Consider the following 25,098-nt stretch of genomic DNA (forward strand, 5'->3'; position numbering starts at 1 on the left):
TTTCTCAGCCTTTTACTCTGAGGAAGTGTCTGTCTTTGTCACTGAGGTGTGTTTCCTGTATGCAGCAAAATGCTGTGTCCTGTTTATAGATCCAGTTGGTTAGTCTATGTCTTTTTATTGGGAAATTGAGTCCATTGATATTAAGAGACATTTCTGACTAATGATTGTTGATTCCTATTATTTTTGTTGTTAGAGGTGGAATTATGTTTTTGTGGCCATCTTTTTCTGAGTTAGTTGAAAGAAGATTCCTTTTTTGCTTTTTTTAGGGTGTAGTTTCCCTCATATTGGAGTTTTCTATCTATTATCCTTTGTAGGGCTGGATTTTTGGAAAGATATTGTGTAAATTTGGTTTTGTCATGGAATATCTTGGTTTCTCCATCTATGTTAATGAAGAGTTTTGCTAAGTATAGTAGTCTGGGCTAACATTTATGTTCTCTTAGGGTCTGTATGACATCTGCCCAGGATCTTCTAGCTTTCATAGTCTCTGTTGAGATGTCTGGTATAATTCTAATAGGTCTGCCTTTATATGTAATTTGACAATTTTTCCCTTATCGCTTTTAATATTCTTTCTTTGTTTTGTTTGTTTGCTGTTTTGACTATTACGTGATGGGAGGAATTTCTTTTCTGGTCCAATCTATTTGGAGTTCTGTAGGTTTCTTGCCTGTTTATGGGCATCTCTTTCTTTAGATTAGGTAAGATTTCTTCTATAATTTTGTTGAAGATATTTACTAACCCTTTAAGTTGGGAACCTTTGCTCTTTTCTATACTTATTATCCTTAGGTTTGATCTTCTTATTGTGTTCTAGATTTCCTGGATATTTTGGGTTAGGATCTTTTTGCATTTTGCACTTTCTTTGACTATTGTGCAAATGTTTTCTATGGTGTCTTCTGCACCTGGGATTCTCTTTTCTATCTCTTTGTGTTCTGTTTGTGATGCTTGCTTCTACGACTCCTGATCTCTTTCCTAGGTTTTCTATCTCCAGAGTTGTCTCCTCTTGTGATTTCTTTATTGTTTGTATTTCCATTTTTAGAATCTGGGTGGTTTTGTTCAATTCCTTCCCCTGCTTCATTTTGTTTTCCTCTAACTCTGTAAGGGATTTTTGTGTTTCTTCTTTAAGGACTTTTACTTGTTTATCTGTGTTCTCCTGTATTTCTTTTTTTCTTTTCTTTTCTTTTTTTTAGGAGCTGGGAACCGAACCCAGGGCCTTGCGCTTGCTAGGCAAGCGCTCTACCACTGAGCTAAATCCCCAACCCCATCTCCTATATTTCTTTAAGGGAGTTATTTATGTCCTTCTTAAAGTCCTCTTTCATCATCATGAAATGTGACTTTAAATCTGAATCTTGCTTTTCCAGTGTGTTGGGGTATCCAGGATTTGTTGTGGTGGGAGAACTGGGTTCTGATGATGCCAAGTGGCCTTGGCTTCTGTTGCTTATATTCTTGCACTTGCCTTTCACTATCTGGTTATCTCTGGTGTTATCTGTTCTTGCTATTTCTGACAGTGGCTTGACCTCCTATAAGTCTGTGTCAACACTTCTTGATGACCAGCTCTTTCCAAGCAGGATTTGCATACAGAGAGTTCTGGCAAAGGGTCAGCTCTGGGCTCAGATGGAAACTGGAAGGATCAGACTATATTCTTTTAAACAATGCGTCAAAGTAAGCTTTTTCTCCATTGACTTTCTTTGTCAGGTTTTCAGTCAGAGTGACAAGAAGCGCGAGGGACATAGCAAACTGGTTGAGAAATGGAGGACATTGTTGTAATAAACTTGACCTTGTAGTGTAGGTCTTTATAATAGCTTTTTGGGAAAAATATGGAATAATTTGGAGTTGGGGTCTATAGCTGCCATAGAATGTTGTCAGTGTCAGATCTGAGTGAAGCTGAGTGAATAGTTGATGGGGTATATTTTTGGAGAGAGAGAATTTCAATACAGCTGAATATTCAGGCTGTGGCATGGTTACTGCTCACTGTTTTAGCCAAATTTACAGTGAGAAATTTGAGAAGAAAATGTAACTGACCAATGTGAAAAATGTGTAACTTGGGGATAAAAGACCTGGGACTTGATAGTTGTAGAGAAAATGGCTGTGAACAACGTGGTCTTCATTGTTATAGACCTTCATGCAATTAGGGAGATACCTTGAAATCTGCCTGAGATAACAGAGTCCGTGCCTTGAAGGTGAGAATTCTCTTCAGGGTAGTGGTTTGTAACATTCCTAATGCTGCAACCCTTTAATATAATTCCTCATGTTGTGGTGATCCCCAAGTATAAAATTATTTCATGGCTACTTCCTAACTGTGACTTTGCTACTGTTATGAATTGTAATATAAATATCCAATCTGTAGGATATCTTGACATGAGACCCCTGTGGTAATTGTGAGCCATAAGTTGAGAACTGCTGCTCTTGGGGCATCCTGCTTCAGCATGAATAGCTAAGTTCTTCCTTATATAGGGGTGTGAGCACCATGAGACTTCAGCAGTCAAGCTTCAAGGGAGAATAGATTAAATCTACAACTGGCAGCAGAATTTGCTGCCATTTATATCATTCTGTTATGCAGGCATGCAAAATGAGTGACAGAATGGTGGAAGCTTGTGAGAATGTTCCAGAAGAAAAGCTAATGTGGTGTAGAGATGTACAGCCTGTCATACTCACTACAACAAGGCCATGTTAGGCCATTTTATGAAGTTGTAAAGGTGAAACATTGGTTGCAGTGGAGACCCCAGGTTGTTCAGGAACACCTGGACACCAAGGAAATCTGCAGGCGTGTGAGGGAAGCTAGCCCAGTTGCTTCAGGTGGCATGGATCTAGCCAAGACAGTTGTAATCCAGATGCTAGACATAGAACTTTCCTTGCTGCTTTTCTTCCCAGTGTTTTTCATTATCTCCACCCTTCCTTTTGGGAACAAGAGTGCTGAATATATGCCACTGCATATTAGACATCTTTAACTTTTTTCTTTTTAATCGACAGGTCACATCATGAAGAGATTGTCTGAATCACAGAAGTTGCTAACTTTTAAACAGTGCAAACCAGATTGATTTTTTGCTCTGTGACACAACTGGCAGCGAAAGATGTTAAGTTGTGATTTCAATATGAAGTACATCCCTAACAGGCTCACGTATTTGGATGCTCGGTCCCTAGCTGTTGGCACTGTTTTGGGAGATTATGGAATCTTCATCCATGGTACCTATCTTGCAGACTTAGGACCAAGAAAGTAAAGGCAGATTCTACTTTCCATCCTAGCTCTCTTATTTCCTGGTTTGTAACACTTGTTCTATACTTTTACTGGTACAAACAAAGCTAATCCAGCCTTCATGCATGCCTTCCCCACCACAAAGGACTGTACTCTCATTAATTATGTGCCCAAACAAACCCTTCCCCTCTTAAGCTGTTCTGTCAATTTTTCTTTCTTTCACAATACTGAGAAAGGTAATAAAGTATGGGAGGAAGACCAGGATGTAGTTAAAGGGTCAAGGATTGAGAAATTAAGGATGTCAATAAGAAAGATAGTAGGACAATCAGCATAAATAAACAATAAAATTAATTTAACTGGAAGTAATGCTCATCCCTACCTACCTGGGAGGCTAAGTTTGGAAGAACACAAGTTTAAGGCCAGTCTAGGATACATGGTGAGTTAAGCTAGTTTATGTAACTTCATGAGACTTTGTCTCCTAATATAAATAAAAAGGGGCTAAGGGGGTGTAGCTAGGTGGTAGAGTGCTTTTCTAGCATATTTGTGGACCTGAGTTCAACCTCAGTATTACGACAAATAGAAAATGGGGTGATAGAAAAAAGATGCAAACAAAAGGGTAAGAGACATTCATTGTGAAGAGGAGAGTGCTGAATAGCCACAGAAAGCCCTAAGGATGCTTAGATCCTTTTAGTTACTCGAATAGAGCAAGGAGTTGACAGTTGTGGAGCTAGTGTGATTTATTTTTATAATATCCTTAATTTCATAAATTTTTGTTTATCAGTCCCATCACCTTCTGACTCTAAAGTCTACAGACAACTTTTATACATTTATAGATCTTTTTGTGGGTATGTATAATGTTTGGAATGAATGTAGTTTCACATAATAGCAACAGCATTTTTATTGTTATTGTTTCTTGTGCTCAGAGTCAGTTCCAGGGCCTTGGAGCAGCCTAGACAAAAGATATATGACTTAACTACACCTTCAGCTCAAGTGCGTTTTTTTATTTATATACATGTATGGGATGTGAAATATTTGTCTTTATTTTATTCCTGTCCAGAACCATTGTATTCAACTAGCTGGCTATGAGATCATGTCTTTCAGGTTTCTGCCATTTAAAATCAGGCATTAATGTGTTTTTTTAATAGCAGTACCATCAGGAGAAACAATGACAAACACAATTAAAATTAGAGAGGATGAAGAAGTGGGGTGGATGGACTCAGTCTTAAAGAAAGTGCTGTGGTAAGTTTCCTCGGTGCTTGTGCTCTTGTTGAGTATTCAGTGAGGAATATGTACACAGAGAAAGAACACTGTAGTCAGCAAGCAGATCTTTATTTAAAGAGATGTCTTCACCAAGGTCTGAGAGCATCACATGGAAGCAGAAGGGACTGCTCTGAGTGCTTTATCTGTGTGTCCTTTCCACTTTATGCCATCTCTCCTGTCATTTGCAGGATTAGAATGTTTTCTCCTCCCCAAATGTTTTCTCAGCATTGGTTTGAACTAGACACTATTGATCCCGTCTTGAGCTTTCTTCAGGATTTTGTTTATTAGTTATATCATCCTACAGCCCCACGATTAAGATAGTTTACTATTTTGAAGGGTATCTTTATTTTTATTTTAAAAATGTTGATGACTTTTATTCGTGTATATATGTGTGAGAGAGTACCAAGTATGTGCAGATGCCCATAGAAGTCAGAAGAGGGTGCTGGATCACTTGAAGCTGGAATTCTAGACAATTGTAAACTGCCCTGTATAGGTGCTGGCCATTGAACTCTGGTCCTCTGGAAGAACAGCAAACATTCTTAATCCATGACATATTTCCAGCTTTGAAGGGTATCTTATCATGAGAGTCTTTGCCAGAGTCTTTTACCAAGCTGAAGAAGCAGGCTACCATCTGTGAAAACTGTCTTGTATATCTCTCCCTACCCTCTCCCATCTACCTCCACACTTTTTCCTTGGGCTCCATTTCTTATGTCCAACTTGCTCCTAACAAAAAGGGCATTGGCTCTGGTATGTCTTTCAATAATATGCACAAAATTGCTTTTTACCCCAAAATGCCTCGAGGAAGAAATGGTACAAGTGAAGGACTGAATTGCTGTAAATTCAACATAAATTGTTGTCTCTTGCAGGGATCCCAGCCCCCAGCCCATTATGCTTCCTGGGCTGTAGGGAGCAACTATGTGAGGTGATGATGATCAAGTGTTTCAGCATGATACGTCAGTGAGGGCAGTGGACACGCACCTTTCTCTTCAGCAGAGTGCCTCCATACTGTTGGCTTGTGGAGGCATCAGGTCTTAACTTTCACAAAGTCGAGCTTATGCTCTTCAACTCATCCGCATTATTAGTTTTACCTTTGAGACACTAGAAGCTACAGTCTTCACAATTGGGATTTTTCGGGGGTTTGTTAAGATTTGAGCTTTTGGTGAAGCACCTGATATGAGAAGCTTTCCAGAGTGGGGAGCAAAATAGTACATTTTGAATAATTTGTGCAAAAGTGATTATGACAGTTTTTTATTTAAAGGGGGGGTTATTCTGATGATTGTAAAATGTGTTTTCTTAAGCACACTCAAGCCCAGAAAAGCATGAAGTGAGTTGGAGAGAGAGAGAGAGAGGGAGGGATAGAGGGAGAGAGGAGAGAGAGAGAGAGAGAGAGAGAGAGAGAGAGAGAGAGAGAGAGAACAAAGGACAAAGGAAGACACAGAGGAACAGAGACACACAGAGACAGAGAGATGGCACAGAGAGACACACAGAGATACACACAGAGAGACAGATATCACCACGTGAGACTGAGGGATCAAGATGGCAGGCAGATGGCTGAGGCTGACAAAAGAGAAAACAAGCGAGAGCCGCTCAAGAAACACAATTAACACTGATCTCGTTTGTCACTGAGCAAATTTAAAGTCTACCCCGGCAGGCGTCCTGGATACTAGATTATTGGCACTGGGAAAATTCTGTCTTGTTCTCAGCATTTGTTGCGATGGTGGTAGAACCCATTCTGAGAGGCTCCTATTTGAGTCTGCAGCTTCAGTAGTCAAGTTCCCCTGCATTGTCCAGTCTCTGGAATCCTCCAGGAAGGGCCAGGTGCAGATCCACCTTGTATTTGCTTGGAGAACCAGTCTAATTATAGGAGAGAGACTGAGTCAGAACCATGGGGGGCTCCTTTCAGTGGGAAGTCAGTAGGAGTCAGTGGGTAGACTGCTTCTCACTGGAGTCCACTAATCAATGATGCTAACTACGAGGGCTCCACAAAGGGTATTAAGTGATTGTCTATGGGAGTGTAGTTAGCCGAAAGTCAGAGACTCAAAGGGCAGAATATGGAAGTGTTCTGTAGGCACTGGTTATCACATCTGTGTGGCTTTCCTGTCCGAAGAGGAGACAATTGAAATCTAGGAATAACTGGCCAATGGCTTGTGGTTCACCTCAGTCTTGTGTCTGAGAAACTATATCTGAGAGTAACTGCAGCTGGCTCTGCCCACAAACCACGCCCAGATCTACAAATGCCAATGCAGAAACACAAGAGATTAAAATAACAAAACAACAAAATCCAAGGCAGCATGACTCCTTGAAAGAGGAAAAAAATTCCACAGTAACTGATTTTAAGGCTAGCAAAGTAGACAGAATTATAGTCCCAAATGGAAAAGAATGATGAGAATCATCAACAAATCCAAAGGAGACACAAATCAGCATGCAGATGAGTTACTAAATAGGCATAAACTGCCAAGCAAAACGAGGAGGGTGAGCATACACATGGAAGAATTCAATGAGGAGCTAAAAAGTAAGAAGGACAAATCGAAATTTCAGCAGTGAAAAGATTCATAAAGTAAATAAAAACTTAGTTGAATCTTCACCAGGAGAGTGGGTCAACTGGAGAATAGAATACCAGAGCCGGAAGACAGACAAAAATAAATGTTCAGATGATGATAAAGAAAATTAAGAAAGTAAAAATAGAGACGGTAAGAGTTCCAGGCCACCATTCAAAGTCCAAATGTGTGGGTCATAGAGAGAGAAGAAGGAGAAGAGACAAGTAGGTACTAACTAAAGAAGCAGAAAACATAAACAAAATGATAGAAAAGAGCTCCTCAAATACTGGGAAGGACATGGGGATCTAGGTAGGAGAGGCTCCGAGAAGCCCAGACACATGGGTTTATATGTAACACCGCTCTCTCTTGCGGCCTTCCATAGCCTTTTCTCAGCTTGTGTGTTTAGTGCTTTACTATAACTCAGCATGGTGGTTCTTTCCTTTTCTGTTCATTTTTATTTGTGGTTCTCAAAATCTTTCACAGCCATGAGAATATAAGAAAGACTGAATCTCATTAGAAGAGTAGATAATGAAGAGAGGAAGGAGTCAAATATCACTAAATAATCAACAAATGGCAGGAATTAGTATTCATCTTCTAGTGATAACACTGATGTTAATGGCATCAAATTTGCAATTAAAAGATCCAGGCTAGTGTATTTGATTTTTTTTTTAAATTTTTTTTATTTATTCATTTATTATATATAAGTACACTGTAGCTGTCTTCAGACACACCAGAAGAGGGCATCAGATCTCTTTACAGATGGCTGTGAGCCACCATGTGGTTGCTGGGAATTGAACTCAGGACCTCTGGAAGAGCAGTCAGCGCTCTTAACCACTGAGCTATCTCTCCAGCCCCTGATTTTTTTTTTTTTTAAAACAACCAAAACAATCCCTCTCCAAATAGTATAGCAAAAATGATTAGATTGTCTGCTACTTGGTAGATGTGTACTTAATTGTCAAAGAAAATATATATGTCTCATAAATATATATATTTATGAGAGCCCTTAGCATATTAAGCCCAGTTATTTAAAATGGTCTGATAAGGTTGATAGTTACATAATATCAGAGTCTGGTACTTATATTTGTTTTGTCTCCTTGGATATTAGTTTTCATCTTAACACTTTAGCATCCTTTGAGAATATTTCACGAAAGCTTGCAGGATGGGTGCTAGAATCTGAGGCAAAGGGACATTTAGTGTGAGATTTTGTGTCGGCCTAGTTAGAAACGGGGCTCTATGGGATGTTTACTGTAGTTTGAGAACTACAACATTAAAGTTTCTCTAGCGTGTTTTGTTTTGATGTGACTTTGAAAGTGTTACCATTATGCACTCTGGCCTTTAATTCATGATCTCTTTGCCTCAACCTCCCAGTGATAAATAATATCTTTGCATCCGTGATCCCTGCTGCCATTGACTTGCCCTCAGAATCTTCCTTTGACAAGAATCGGGGTTAGCAGGTCTTTTAAAAAATTATTTACTATCTTAGTGTGAGTGTGAACGGCTTGGTGGGCACATGTATATTACTCATGAGGAGGCCAGAGGTCAACTCTCAGGAGTCAGCGTTCTTCCCTTCAGGGCATCGAATTCAGGTCATTAGCAATTGCCACTCATTGAGCCAAGTCTACAGCCTGGCAGCTCTTTTGACTCTAAAGGCGTAGGTGCGCATGGTAGTCCTAGACTCTTATGATCGTACTTCTGCCTTTCAGTAGCTGCATGGCTCTGGACTGACTTCACAGTTACTTTTCTGATAGAATAACTTAAGAAACAACAACAACAACAACAACAACAACAACAACAACAACAACAAGACACTTCTGCCTGTTCCCTTTTCCAGCTTCAGTCTATTATTCGAAGATCATTATTTGTTGTTCTTGTTACCTATTCTTTTTTGTTGTTGTTGTTGTTTTCTTCCTTAACTGATACAGAAGAGTAGGGAAGGCTGGAGAATGCATAATTTCTAATTATAACACACACACACACACACACAACACACACACACACACACAATAAGGCAATAAGGCTTTGACAAACTCAACAGATCCCTGCTAAACTGAAGACTCTCTATTTCTGCATTTTTTAAAAGTCACAGCAACATAGCAATCTTAACCCTGGAGATCCAGGGATGTTCTTTCGGACAAGACAAATGAACGTTTACGAATCATCCTAGTGGTGGCTGACAGAGACTTTCTCCTTTAATGTTGGTCTATACCCAGCCTCCAGTAGTCTGTCAGCACTACCTCAATGTTCCTGCTAGTTATGGACCAGTGGCTTCTGCTCCAGTAAAGGTCTTGGTACCGTTAAGATTTATCTAAGTTTCAGGATGACAATTCACTTTCAGACTTTACTTCCCTGCTGGGTTCAAGGAACACGATCAGTTCCAGTTTGCCCAGCTTATGACTTCAGGGATAAGAGTGACAACTCCTGTGCTGGAGACAGTCTTCTTTAATATGTCTTTCTCTACTGCTTGTGGACACAGAAATTGTGTGTACTTAATATTTTGAACAAATCTTTGAAGAAAGGTTCCTAGGTCAACGAGTGTGTGCGCTTTAAAGGCATGCCGAGAAGACACAATCAAATTATGGTCTAGCTAATATTTTATAAAGCCATTTTTCAAGATGTTTCTCATTTGACTTCCCTAGAATTAAATAATATCCATTGACTCTGAAAACTAGGAGGGTGATGAGAGAGACTCCATCTAGAAAGACTTCTCCTTCACCCGAAGAGTTACCTGGAATGTCAAGTCCAAACCTTGCCCAAGGTTCATTCTAGAATGCCAGCTAAACAGAGGTGCCTCTGAGTTATGAGAGATATGAGACAGCTTCTTTAAATTGCTCTCCTCTTCCTCGTCCGGATGCGGATGAGGCAGGCATACTTCCCCAGCAATACACCGAGATCAGAGAAGAACTTCTCTAGCAAGGCAACTTGTAAGTGGGGGTGGGGTGGGGGTAGCAATCTGTGTTTCACTTCCATCTGAAGCTGTTTCCAAGGTAGTGAACTCCGAGGCTGCAGAGCCTGTTTTATCAGGTTGGGAAATTTGAGAATTTCTTCTTGAAAGTAAAAGCAGGGCAAACATCATCAGTGAGTGTACAGGAAGATTGTCCCGTGGGTCTACCACTTGTCAACTGGTTAAGTTTCGAGTGTAAATATCAGAGCAAGGCCCAGTAAAAGTTACTCAGGGTAAATGTCAGTATTCCCTAAATAATCCTTTACAGCTCCAGGTCCCAGGGCCTGTGGAATGAGAATGGAAGGAGAATGCTATTTTGGGAAAGTTTTGGTAAAATGAAAGTCATATAAAACCGTATACGCCTTCTGTTTCTGCACTGATGGGCCATGAGGAATGGTTTGTGCAGGATGACTAGACTATGATTAAAACTTGTGAGGAGGAATCCCTAAGTGGAGGTGTGCCTTGGCAGCACTAACCCCTAGTTTCACATAATATTGATTTCTTGAAAAGTAGCAACAAGTGCAAAGACATTGGGATACGTCCTATCATAATGATCGAGTCTTGCTGCTTCTTAAAAAAGCCACACTCTGCAGAGACCTGGGACAAAGAGATTACATGGTTTTCCTATTGAACTGCAGTACCCAAGAGCACACAGAGTGCATCCATCTTGCTTACTCTGCCTAGCACAGTGTCTGGCACACAATGCTCATTCAAAAAACTTCCTTTTTATTATTAGTTCAACTTGGTATGCAAAACAATGGGCTCCATTCTGACATCCATATCACTATGCTTTGTGCATATTTGGCCATCCATACTCTCTCTTTCTTCCCACCTCTGCTGGTCCCGGCTTCTGCTTTTTCATCTACATCCCTATATGAGAGAGAAGCTACAAACTGCTTGTTAAAGTGTTATTCAGAGGTGGGTGTGGTAGAATGACAGATGGGTAATTTCACTGAAGGTGGTTTTGGACTCACAAGAACGCATTAAAATTTCTCCTTTGATCAGCTGCATGGCAGGAAACTTTCTGAGGATTGGCCTTTCTGTTAATAGGCATAACTTTTGAGTTACTCTTTGTTGTGAACCTGCCAATCAAGGCACAATTATTTCTTCCAATCACAGCAGAATGAGATGTCTAAGAACGTGGTCACTCACTCTTTTGTTCCTGTGTGGCAGGGGTAGGGGCTGTCCCTAAACTTAAAGCCCTCACATTCAGTGAAATCTCTGATAAGAATCATCACTTACTCTCTGTTCCTATAATGATTATTACAGAATTGGTCCCATCCATATAATTCAGGATTTAAAAGAGAAAATGAAGGAAAAATACATTAAAGGAGGAAAAAAATTGATCTCCTAAAGGACAGGGCACAAAAAGAACGAGAAGGAGGAGGAGGAGGACGACGACGACGACAATGATGACAACAACAACAACAACAACAACAAACACTGAATAACTACAAAAAACTTAAAATGAAAAACCAACCAACCAACCAACCAACTAAACCAAACCCAACCTCAATTGGAAGTGTTAAACAGAAATCTAACTATGCATTCATAAGATAAAAAACAGAAACAGGGGGGAGAAACTCACTACCCAAAAGAAAGTAACAATGTTAGTATCATAAAAAAAATAGGTGTTATAGTAAAGGGAACCATTGGAGATTGAAAGGATCAAAATTAACAATGCAGCGGTTTTCAACCTATGGATTATGACCCAAAAAAGCTATTGCATATCAGATATCCTGCATATCAGGTATTTATGTTGTAATTCATAGCCATAACAAAACCACTGCTGAAGTATCAATGAAATAATTTTATGGTTGGGGTCACCACACCATGAAGAACTGTATTAAAGGGTCACAGCATTAGGAAGGTTTGAACTACTATACTATAAGGGCTGAAAATTTAAGGCAATATGCACCTAATAATATAACTTACAGATATTAAAGCAAAAATTAATGAACCTCAAGAAGAATTCTTTAAACCATGCTCTTAATTTATCTGTGATCACTTCAGAAAATTCTTTATCTTAAGGAGCAAAATGATCAATCTCATAAGTGCAAAAACTTTAATTTTAAAAAGAAAATTAGATCTAATAAAACTGCCAAAGTACACCATGAACAGTGATGTTTACTCAAGAATACAATTGTAAATTAGCCCAAAAGTATTTCTCTGAACAGTTTTACTACAATAACTTATTCCTTAATTAATGGAGAAAGAGTCACGTGTTAATATGAATTATCAAAGAGGTATCATTAATGTAACCAAGGGTATATATAAATACTAGCCTATGTAATGCCACCTAATGGCAAACTTTTAGGCACCTTCCTTTGAAAAGTCGGAAGCTGGGAAAAAGGGCTTTTATATATGCGTTCTATCACCAATATAGTGATATTGGACACACTATTCTAAAGAACAGATCGTGAAGAGAAATAAGAAGTATGAGGACTGGAGGGTAAAAGTAAAGTTGTTTTTTAAGAACATAATTGGAAAAAATAGAAAATTCAAGAAAACCTACAAATCATAAGAACATATAGAGTTCAGTTAAACTGAAGTACATGAGATTTATAATAATAAATTATATTATTATAAATACATTTATTTAATATATATTATTAAATAATAAACAAAATTATTTATAATAAATATTTGTTTTTAAAGAATGACTGTTTTTAGCCAGCAGTTACTGCTTAGAATAGGATTTTTTTGTTTGTTTTTCAAAAGGTGCCAATGTCAATAGCAACAAAGCTTAGCAGGTGCCTAGAAATGAGCTTCATACAGGAAGCACAAATGCTCACGAGGAGTAGAAAGCTTTCCCAATGCAAGCAAAGCAGTGGACCACGCTCACAAGCAAGGAGCCTGCTCTAAACTTGCAGCTTCTCTTGGAATTCATGCACGACTTTAGCTCGTAACACTCTAGTTTCCAGCACAGTGGTTTAGGAGATATCGTCTCAAATTTACGTGAGGAATAACTGAATGAATAGAAGATTTGGTGGAAGGGGTATAGCGATGTGGGAATTGTTCGCTGTATATTCAGATTTTGTCTGAGAAATAGGAATAATATCACAGAGCCAGGGCAGGAATAGAGAGAAGTACAAATTATGATCGGTCAAAATTCAGGATATGGTAAAAGAAACTTAGATCACAAGCAATAGTGAATGAGTTGTTCAGATATGACACGGACTGATCAGTGAAAAGGACATTAAAATAATAATAATGGGTGTTCCCCTCCCAACCCTCCCCCCATTGCTGCCCTCCCCCCGACAGTCTAGTTCACTAGGGGTTCAGTCTTAGCAGGACCCAGGGCTTCCCCTTCCACTGGTGCTCTTACTAGGATATTCATTGCAACCTACGAGGTCAAGGAAGGGGAGGGGGGAGGGGGATGTTTGCCCGGAAACCGGGAAAGGGAATAACATTCGAAATGTATATAAGAAATACTCAAGTTAATAATAATAAAAAAAAATAATAATAATTTATTTTACAGTCACCAGATTGTCAAAAAAGTGAACATCTGGCAATACTAGGTGATTATAAAAGTGGGAAGGAATGGAGGCCCCTACATGGGTGTGACAGGTGTATTGGTGCAAATACCCTGGAGACAACAATTTGTCAGTTATCTAGGGAATGCAAAATATGCTTTTTATATCACCCTACATATTTATATTATGGAGAAACTCTCCAAACTCTTAACAATTACATCCAGCAGATAGAACCAATAAATGGAAGCTATCTCAAAATGACAAATGATAAACAGAACAAAATCCAAGTACATAGTGATATATGCCTACAGCCACCTCAAGTAGCAAGAGATTGAGCCTCATAAATATGAAAATCCATAGAATTTGAATGATTACACATATCACTTACTGAAATGTGGATATGAGGTAAAAAATATGGATTTTTTTAAAGACAGGCAGCATATACAACAACTTCAACATTGTGGGTGACATTGAATGAGGAAATAAACAATTTAATTTTGAAGAATATGCATGCTAGCTTCTGTGATGTTCATTGGTATAAAAAAGATATGAAACATGTAAGGGGAAATGCTAATATTGAGAAAAATTTGATGTTCATGAATTAGTATTTGCTACATTTTCTATGTAATTTCCAGGCACTTACAAAATTCTTTATTCAATAAAAATATAATCAAATCATAAGTGAAATTTTAAGTAAGGATGTAGGGTAATTCTAGATTGGATGAAGTTGACACAAGAAAAGGTCAGTTCTGCCACTAAGATTTCATGGTTTCACAATCTGATTGCAACTTGAATTTGGAAATTTTCCTATTGATTGTTTTTGGTTGTTCCCAGGAGAAGATCCAAGAAACTTCTGGGTGCTTCCAGTCATGTTTGCATTTTCAAGACTTGAATTTGGCAAATGAATAAAGACAAGGAACACTAGGGCTACGGAAGGAGACATCAAGCTCAGTCTGTTTGGAAGCACGAGTCAGATTTGATTTAGAATTAGAAGGAAAATAGGAGAGGGTGTTGAAAGCTGAGTGCAATTTTTGTCTTTAGAAAACCATGCCATGGATGAGTGGCCCAAGATAAAATCTTTTAGCATGTGCCTCAATATTTTAGTTCCAGAGGACTTTGGAATGCCATTTTCCCCTTCCACCAAACCAAATCAAACCAAACCAGACCAGACCAAACCAAACCAAACCAAACCACACCAGATCAACAAGTTCTAATAAAGTTTGTTAAAGAAATAGCTTGCTTCAAGTTCCATTTTTCAAATAATATGTGGTATAAGTATGTAACAGGAAACAACTTATTAAAATGAATTTGTTAAACACTGCTACCATTGTAAAAATGTTGACTCTGCCAAAGTATTGGGAACCTATGAAAACCAGTTCAGCAATACTGCAGTATCATTCATGTAAAATAAAACTACCAGCAGTGTCATTAAAGTTATCTCCTCAATTTCATAAGAAGTAAACACCACTCTAAACATGTTCTGTTGGCATTTACAACTTTTTTCTAAATATATTTATACAATTCCCATTTTTTCTTCCACTTCTGTACAATAACCAACATCCCACTAGTGTTTTGGGTATGTTCTAGACTTAAAAGTATTTTTATAAAACTCATAGCAATAGGAGCCTTAAGTCAGTTTGTAAAGAACACACTTTAATATGAACCTGGTTATTAAAGAGAAGAATGTTTAATGTTCCCAGGGTTGGCTGCTGTTGTGCAGTATGGTGTGGGAGGTGCTTACCATAAAAGAGTCATAATTTTGGATGTTAAGAATCCTGATTTTCACAATATCAGAAATTGGTTGGATTTCCCCAGCACACTTTAGGGGGGCTATCAAATCCAGTAGAGATTTTCTTCCCATACTCCGTAAGGTCTCTGGAGAAGAGGGGGCATGTTAATGACCTTATGACCTTATTTCCTGTTTCTACACACCAAGATGGAGGCTGCATCTTCCAGCTTCTAAATAGCGGGGTGGGTATGTAGGCTATACAGTGAGGGAGGACTCAATGAGTTCAGATTTCAGACCCTATATGTCCTCAGGTCACCATTAACTGTATGTTACTTAGTTTTGGTGATCCACACTACACATGAGAATTAAAGGCAGATGGTTCTAATAGAGGTACAGCAAAGCCAAGATGCAGAAACTGAGAATCACCGTGAGAAAGAATATGTCCATTCTCCAAAAGAACCAGCATTAGAGAATTAATGGGAGCAGAAAAGAGGTCTTCAAGCAGTCCAAGCACACCTTGCACAGTTCTGTAACAAAGCCTGGGCATCGAAGCCAAACTGTACAAAGTGATAATCACCGTGAGAAAGAATATGCCCATTCTCCAAAAAGATCCATCCCTGGAGAATGAATGGGAGCAGAAAAGAGATCTTCAAGCAATCCAAGCACACCTTGCACAGTTCTGTAACCAAGCCTGGGCAGTGGATGAGTCTAGATCAGAATTACTTAAAAGGCAAAGGTTGTCTATTCATGCTCAGTCTGATGGATTTTGTCAGAGAAGATGTTAATAATAGCAATGAATCATACTGTCCAAAGCGACTCCATTTACCTCTTGATGGGTTAGTTCTTCCTTTACACCATCTAAATGAGCTTCCTGTACTCATTCTCCATTAACCAAATTTCATCTTACTTTGTTTCTATCAACTTCTCATATGACACAAATGAGATAAACGAGGGGTATTTTGCCTTGTCATTGGGATGGGTGTACACAAATGGGAAAATCTGTTTAGTTCAACTTATATGAACGATTTCTTGATTATAGGTCATTAAGTGGTTAAAAAGTCTCCAACAAAATTGCTTTAGCCATATGTGTGATCTATTGCTTATCAGTATTTCAAAAAAAATTAGGAGGACAAGCAAGGGAAACAAACATTTATTGAGCCAGGCACTGAGCTGGGTATTTTCAATAATGACAGAAATAGAAATATAGTGACCATATTATTCTGGGATGTCTAAGATTCCATTTGGCAAGCATTATTTTTAGCATGCAGTAAAAATGGGAGAGAAATTAGCATAATCTTCATATAATTGACAAAGGTTTAACTGTCCATGTTGTCCCAACAAAGTGGATGGAGACAAATGAATAGATTCCTGAAAACTAGGAAGTACAATGTGCAATAACTCAAGATTTGCAGAGTAAAAATGTAGGAGGATAAATCATAAGACCCTTTAACCATATAACCATATAACCCTTTAATGCTAAAAGAAAACAGTTGATATCACAGTAGTAACACATAGAAATGAGTCTTTAAGTTCGAAACAATGTTGTTTCTGATAAATACCCGACGCTTCCAATACCATAATATATTTGATGATTAAAATCAAATAAAGAGAATATTTATTTCTTGGGAGTTTGGGGAGATTAAATTGCAAATTTATGATTACAGATCTGGCAGCAAAAAATTAGAAAATCACTTCCTCCACATCCATGTAATTCTGTTCATTTGCATTTCAAACAACAGCAACAAAAAATAGAACCAAAAGAGGCAAAGGGGATAAACATCTTAGAGCCAGGCACTGAATTGGGTGCTTCAATTATAGTGACCCAGGTTGTAATTGCTTTGGTCAACCATCTTGAGTTGACTCACTGATAGGATACCTGCACTCTATGACTTTTTTCTTTTAAATCTGATGACTTACTGTATAGTCTTTCTGTACTTTACTCATCAGCCAATGTCTACAAAATATCAAGATGTAAAAATAGCTATTCATAAAACCTAGCATATATCTGCAAAGTAATGAATTAGAAGGTTTATTATCAGGTTAAAAATGGTAACAATAGCGATGAATTCTAATTTTCCACTTAAGGGTAAACTTTGCTTGGCAATTTGTAGGGAAAGAGCAGGAGCGAGGTAGTGGCAGTTCTGGAAAGGGGGGACCTTATGCGACAGCGGAGTCTGTGCTTCAGTATGGCTTTACAGAGGCGTGATCACTCAGTGGGCTGCATCTGATTACTTTGGTTTATACAAGAGATTCCTACATTGTTTAAAATTAATGACAGAGCACAAAAGCACAAAAGCAAGTCTCAAGGTGCAAAGAACACTCTGGGATCACAAGAAGCGAAGCCAAAGGGTTGACATTTCAATAATCGGTGGATTGTACTTTAAACACATTAGTACCCCAAGTCAGTTATACAACGACATATACTATCACTTGTAGACAAAGATTAAAGGGAAAATCAGTACATTCACAGTTTCAACAGAAATATATGATTACATACATGATTACATATATTTAATTTCACTTTACATAGACACAATTATATTGAAATTAGATATGGTTAGAGCATAAGTCATTAAATAATGATTTTCACTTGTATTACATAATAAATTTTACAACAAGAGGATTATATATTTCAATATGGCATATATAGGTTTTGGATCACAAAAAGCAAAAATAGGGTAAAATAATAGAGTTAGGAGTGTCACAGGAAAAGTATATCAAATATTCCATCAAACACCAGTCCAAACATAACATGTGGTATCTTTCATTTCTAGCTATAAGCAGCTTTGAAGGAAGGTCATTAGGATGTAGAAGGGAGGTAGTTTTAAAAATTCCAAATCTGTTTCTCAGGAATTTAGTAAAACAAATGATTTTCAGAGGTATTTTCACATAAAATTTCTCTTTATTGTTTTTCATTTTAGAGAATGTGATAAAAAGATTGCCGCCCCAATTTGCAAAATGTGCACAGAAAAATCAAGTCTGTATTTTGAGTGTATTCAGGGGGGCACAACTTGACCATAACTATTAAAGTTTATGTTTGATAGTACTGTTTTAGTCACAAAAGCTTTTAGAATTTTTCTTTCTCTTTTTAATCAACAGTAGGTAAATATTGTTCAACATGATAAGATTATCTGTGAGTCCCTTTACTCATTGACTAGACTGTATAGATAGTTGCCTTTCTACTGTATGTGTCTCAATGCTTTATAACTTAAGATCGAAGGAATTGGTGTTACAAGAACTGCTGTTAGCCTATGGTCTTATGAGTTATGTTTACCCCTCTGCAATTAACTCACAATTACATGTAAATTTACCATTTCCAGTAAGATTTGAGTGAATGGATACTCCATTTGGTGGGGTTCTGATATGTCCCACATTTTGGAGCATTCTGTTTTTTACCTTTTTCCTCCATTGGAAATTGATACACACAGAGCCCAAATCTAAAGTTACCTTTTTGGAAAATAAAAGTCTCAGGGAAAATTCCCATGCGATTCACAGATAATGGCTATTATTCATAGGAAAGGACTCTAATTATAAGTAGATTTTCTGGTTAAACCATAAACTCTGTAGCAAATAGTTCTATATTTTAAACTTTCTTTTAAAGACTGTCAACCCCTACTCATCAAGACAGCCCAGATTTATTAGATAATGAGTTGATTCTTTAACATGTACATATCAAAATGAAGCATTATTTATGACCTCATTTTAGGTTTGTATCTGTGTGGAGAGTTAACAATTGATTCGTCTTATGCAGAGTCAAATCACTGTTTATGGGTAATTTCTTTCCTGTAGGCCCAACTTTACTATTCTACAGAATTAATCTTTAGGGAGAATAGCAGGTCCTGGGAAGAGGGACTGAAAAGGCTCTAAGAATGTAGAAACATCGAGGAGGCAGAGTTGCAAGAGTTCTGATCTACCTGATTTGGAGCCATGGATCTCAGTTTTCTGTCAAGCATTTCTTCACACAGTCTCAGGCATTCACTGCCTAGGGGCATGTTGGCTGTGGCCCCTGGGCTTTTCACCTACAATCTTAGATTTTACTTAACTCATGAGAATTAAAGACAGACCTAGAAGAAATTGTTGAAACTTTGTTTTTTGAGAGAGTCAACCTACTTATTTAAAAGAGGGGAAACCAGTGGTCAGAATTTGAAAAAATTTAAGGTCTAGAATCCTATTTAATAGCAGTGATATGACCCAGAGCTGGACACTGAGGGCTCAGAGACTCTCCTACTAGCATCAGTCAGTATTGTGCTTGAGCCAAAAAAGTCAGAAAAGAAACCTGGTTAGATGAAGTATATGTGAACCTTTCATCCACAGCAAGTCACAGGAGAGATTTCAAGGTCATACTACTTTTCCATCTGTGTGCAGAGCGTCGAAGTATACACATTGGCCTCTTCAGGGCCAGGCACATGATTCAGTGAATCATTCAAGAATGCATCAACTTTTTTTCAGAATGGAAAGTCTTGAATTACAGGCTCCAGGTTCATCACCAATCATGCTCAGACTCAGGCAAAGTGATTGATATTATTCAGTTCTGTGATGATTCAACAAAACTATATGCAAAAAAAAAATCCCTGACATTTTGTTGGTTAGTCTTTAGAACATTTTGTCATCCCCCTTTTCTGTTCATTTCTCCATTTATTTAAAAGAAATCCATTTAAGATAAAATTTGCCTTCCAATCAATGCACTTTTCTTCCAAAATGAAACCTTTTAAAAATAAAGAAAGGCACTTTGTAAACATATACGGTTCTCTTTCTTTTTTGTCTATGCTAACTTGAAGTTGCTAAGGGCAGGCTGAGTCATTTTACAAATGATGGGCAGCTAAAGAGAAAAGAAAAAGAGCTAATTTTCCATCAGGACAAACTTTCCCCTGGAGTTCAGGTCCTTTGGTTGTTCATTAATTGAGGATTCACCATTTCCCTTGGATTATATCAAGTAAAGAGTCTCCCAGCTTTAATTTTACACATGCAACAAGGGCTTGACTGTTTCCCACCAAACTGGTTTACAGTGAATCATTGACCTATAACTGACCACCAGGATTGGTCTCAGGCACTTAGGAGAATGTATCATCTATTAAAAGTCAGTGACACTGCTGATGGTAAATTGTGCTCATAGTGAAGTTCTTTCTATGTACTTGTTAAAATTTATCAGAGAACATTTTGCCATTTGTGTCCTAAAGTCAATGAATATATTCAGTTTCCATGTACTTCATAACTTGAAATTTTTAGATAGTTGCTTAGAAAACTATACATTTTTAAAAAATGATGCAGAAAAAAAAGGTTCTTTAGTCTACATGGACAATGGTTATTCATTAAACAAGATGATGGGAAAACAGGCAACAACCAAATACGAGAACAGAGCTTTGAGGCTGTTGGCTCCATGTAGGAATGAGCATGGCTTGATGCATAAAACGTACTTTTTCTAAAGACTTGTGTCTCATTTCCTGTGTCTTTCTTAGTGCTACATCTTACTTTAGCACACATATTTGCACATGATCTTAGAGTCTGACTTACACCGTGTCCATATAATATGAAATACATGTTCAGTATGTGAAGACAAATGGGTGCTGAGACTTTAAAGAGCGAAGCAGGATGAGCACATGAATGAAGGTGACTCTGCGTTTCCCTAATTGCCTGAAAACGTCACTAAGATGCAAGGGATTGGTTCTGATTATTCACTGAGCCATAGAATCAAAGAGACTGAACTTCAAAAGGCTGTAGAAATGATTGGTCCAACACAGAGAAAACTAGAACAGGCAGTTGGTCTTTCCAAGGCGAACAGGACTAGAACCCAGGTATCTTGACCCCTAATATGCCTTCTTTCATCCAAGCTTTAGATTGAAAATATTTGACCACAAAAATTCAATAAATGAGTAGAACTATGTAGATTTGATTTTCTTCCGTGAATGCTAACTTATTTTTGTGATGCAACAACTTCAGACAGCCATGTTTTTCACATTTGCAAAATTATATATCTGAAGCCCATTTTTAGAAATTTCAAGCGATGCACTATCAATTTTATAGTGGTGATTTGTAAATAAATGCATTTATTTATTAGGATAGACTATGTTGGGAAGAAGGTTCAGTCTGCACTGGCTTTTTATCTTCTTTGTCAGTGGTTTTCAAGGTGAATGAAGTTCACTGACCCTCTTGGAAGTTATGTATATTTTGCATGTCCTTGTCTTATGTGACTTTATATAAGCTACATCATTATGTGAATCTGAAATCCCTTAGAGTTTTGTTTTTGTTTTCTCTTTACGTACAGTGTTGCTCATTTTGAGTGAAATAGGCTTGCTCCATCCTTTGCAACAGAGAGAAAAATAATTTTTCATGAAAATGATCATAGAAAAAAAATGCTTCTCCAGCTCGAGCATGCCTGTGAGTTATCTGGGAGCGTAGTAAATGCAGTAAAATTCAGACTCCAATTCTGTATGTCTTCGAAAATGCTTAAGAAGCTGCAAACACAATTTCCAAGCAGTGCCCATGTGATGCAGTTGGTTCTCAGACATTCAGTATGGAGGCTTCAGGGTATTGCATGAGCCTGGATAATTTTTCTCAAATGCTTCTGCCATTCACAAGATACTTTATGTATTAGGAATATAAGCTTTGGCTGTTTGCATTTGGAGTTCTGGAAGCGTTGGCTCTAGGTTTCCTTTCAGTCATTGGAGAATCTTTGAGTCCTGCTTCTACCAGAGCAGAGTTCAGAGTCTTTATATTCAGTCGGTGAAAGGACAGAGACTTGATTTGCCAATAGGTGAGAAGTGGAGGGAGAGTGAATCACAGATGCTGTTAGAGATCCAAGGCTTTGCTTTGAACCTTCTCAGGAAGCCTGCCCTTGGACTTGCCTTGCCGATTCTACCATCCCCTGACCTTTAAAACTGTTCTTATCACTGGGCAGATGCTTGCTTCCCTAAAACTTTTATCTTAACATCCCTGACGCAAGCACAGCCTCTGCCAAGATCTTACAAATGGATGTATTCCAAGGAGATGCTGACGTTTGATTTTGCTCAAAATCCTTTTGTGTTCAGGATAAAAGTAAATGAAACAAAGTCAGATTTCTGTCTTGGAAACCCTCATCCGCCACCACTACCCTTGTTCATGGTGGTTTGTGAGATTCACTCATAGGTGGGCAAAGCCCTAAGCTCATGGGAGAAATAGGTCTATGGAAAGCTCTAAAACGCAAAGTTAGTGATGGTTGCTGTTTGAAGTATCCTGGGGATAAAAATAATCAGATAAACTTTACTCTATTGTACTCAATTGGTGTTTTCATCCACTTCGCATTCCTCAATAGGCAATGGGTTGCCTGGCACTTCAGTTTAACAGGGACTGCATATACTGAACAACTTTGAATACTCATTGTAACTTGGCAGCAGAAATTACTCTACTCACTCGAATACGTAAACAGCAGTACTGGGAAGTTAGAAAATAGTCTTTACTTTACCTAAGCGATAGAAAAATAGTCTTCAAAAATACATTGCGAAACTTACGGGTTTGTATTAAAGTAGAATTTTATGTACAGTAAGGCAACACTCCTATTAGAGTCCTGCAATGATTACCTTTTAGATTAAAGTTAGTCTTTGGGAAATTTTTTTTCTACTAAGAAAATACTCGGGTTTATAACAAGTCACGCCCTGCTCAAATGAAGCAAGGAGAGCATGTGAAATGGTTCCCTATGTGGAATTCATTGGCCTTACTTTGTAAGAAAATTTTATTTACCCAAACTATACACTCGAGAAGCCTTAGAAGAAAATAAAGTTTCAGCAGAATAACCCAGGCTTAACATACTCGAATCACCTTAAGAAAGCATTAGGGGCTTGAACCCATTTGCGTACAGGCAATGGGTCCTTAAGGTAAAGCGACTGATGTAAACGGTTTGGCTGGTGTCCTGGAACGTATTCTTTCAAAAAAGTGCACTATCTGGACCATCATCGTGAAAATGAAAGAGGAGTGTAAAGGCTTAGCCCTCAGTTCTTAAGAGCAGTTTTCATGGCATTTTCAACCCTTCTGTCATCTTCTTGTGCTAAGTCATTTTGACTATATCATACCTTTTGTCAGATGACAGATCTATTGCAGAGGCTAATACCTGTTGGCACCATCCCTCAAGAATAATAAGCGATGTGCTTTTAATTTCATTGAACACTATTTTATATATATATATATATATATATATATATATATATATATATATATATGCAAAGAGCAAACTACAGATCACAGGAAACAAGTTGATTTGTTTTGGAGATCAGCTGTTAAAAAGAGGCAAGCGATGAACAGAAGCGTGAGAAGGAGTGAAGTAGTGTTTTTCTTTTTTTCTTTTTTATACCCACATTCTGTAACATTTGCTAGCAGACCACATTACTTCATGACTCTGTAGTGTTACCTGAAGAGAAATCACAGTTTAGCCAATCGTTCCATAAGTCTAGCTATCAGTGAAAGGAGTGCATGAAGCACGTAGGATCCAGGTAATCCAGCCTGCCCAGTTGGAGTCTGCGGTTGCTTGAGGTTGCAGCGAAGCTGGCCAGATCTTTCTCAGATTGGTTCGCTTCAAACGATGGTGGAGCCTTCTTGGCTGATTCCTCGAGCAACGCTGTGCTCTGGGCTCGTGAGTCTGGCACTAATACGAGGATATTGTTATCCGTAACGCCAGACACCTTGGCATACTCCTTACTGGTTTCAGGAACCCCAGGCTTCTCTGTCTGGTTGTTTTCTCTCTGCTTGGGGAATAATGATAGCACTCCATCTTTGTTGACTTTGTGAATCTCCACATAATCTGGGGGTTTAACATAGACAGTGGGGTTTTTCTCCTGGAGCAGCGGCCAAGGTGTGTTTTGTTTGTCAGAAGGGAAGCTTTTTGCCCCTTCTTGCTCAGCCACTTCTTCCTCTCCAGTCTCAAGGGCTTTAGACAACTTTAGAACATTTTCCTCTGCTTTGTCCGAGAAAGAGTCCAGTGTATTCACAGGACTTCTGGCTAGCTTGCACACATCAGCAACGCTGTGGTAAGGAGATTTGGGCATGTTTTGGCCAGGCAGTAACGGCCATGTTGAAGATTTGGGTGCATCTACATGAAAATTGGGGTTGGTGCTTTGGGGGTCCACGGTGGGAGGAATATTTGCTTCAGGATTCTCTGGCTTCTCAGTGATCTCAGGGATGTGGAAAGTAGGGGGGTAGGCCTGGGGCTCCTCACACTTTTCAGATAAAAGAGAATGGCTGTCATAGCTTCCGTGACCAGAGTCACTGTCGGGATCTAGGTGTGTGGGCTTAACACCTTGACCTGGATACTCTTTGGAATGGGATGGCATTAGCCGCTCGTCCTCATTGTCATCAACTTCTAAGAACTCCACCAGCAAGTCCTCACAGTCAGAAGTAGGGGGAAAGTCTTGGCACCCCAAGGCACTCAGCAGCTCTTCAGACTTGCCCTTCTATTGAAACACAGATACAAGGAGAGATGGCTGTTAGCTTCATCACACGTCACCCTCAGCGTCACAGCTGAGCGGTGACTGAGCAGAATAAAGGAGCTTTGCTCCCGGGGCAGCAGCCAGGCTGTATCTTGCTTAGTCTTGGAATGGTAGCTTTCCACCTCCTTCTGCTCAGGAGAAGGCCCCTGTGAGCAGACTCACAGAATCCCCCCCTCCCCGGGCTGCAGACATGTGAGTGTCAGGCCACCCAGAGGAACCTTTTGAGTTCTTTTTATGTCTTTCCTAATTTATCCCTGCGGTTCTAATAGTGGTCATGGACTTAATGGGCCTAGAACAATGCATCATAAACATATAACTACAAGATGAAAATGTCTCGTGAAACAGTTGGTGTCACAGTGTTTGCATAGACATGTGACCCTGACCCTCAGTGGCTGAGTAGTTCTGAGCTACGGTGGCTGTCCTCCTAGGCTCCTCTATCACTTTTTGGACTGTGGTGACAGTGAGCTAGTTCTTGTCTCTGGCTTCAGCCACGCATCTTCCTCCTCACACTCTTATTAG

The 25,098-nt window shown here is 38.7% G+C and overlaps 1 protein-coding gene across 5 annotated transcripts in view; it reads right to left on the reverse strand.

Moving 5' to 3' along the window:
- Positions 1–5,992: 5,992 nt before the first annotated feature.
- Positions 5,993–25,098, reverse strand: part of Prlr (prolactin receptor) — a 169,088-nt gene continuing 149,982 nt past the window's right edge. For 3 of the 5 annotated variants that reach the window (XM_032898787.1, XM_032898785.1, XM_032898788.1), the window contains 2 exons: positions 23,601–24,543; positions 5,993–6,298 (listed from right to left, as the gene is read on the reverse strand). In XM_032898787.1, coding sequence (XP_032754678.1) covers positions 6,213–6,298; positions 23,601–24,543 — 1,029 coding nt within the window. In that variant the 3' untranslated portion in view covers positions 5,993–6,212. Of the gene's footprint in view, positions 6,299–21,365; positions 24,544–25,098 lie in introns of those variants that run through there. The other 2 variants (XM_032898790.1, XM_032898789.1) reach the window with 2 other exon arrangements.

The sequence above is a fragment of the Rattus rattus genome, chromosome 3, assembly GCF_011064425.1.
Source record: "Rattus rattus isolate New Zealand chromosome 3, Rrattus_CSIRO_v1, whole genome shotgun sequence".
In the NCBI taxonomy this organism is placed as follows: Eukaryota; Metazoa; Chordata; class Mammalia; order Rodentia; family Muridae; genus Rattus; species Rattus rattus.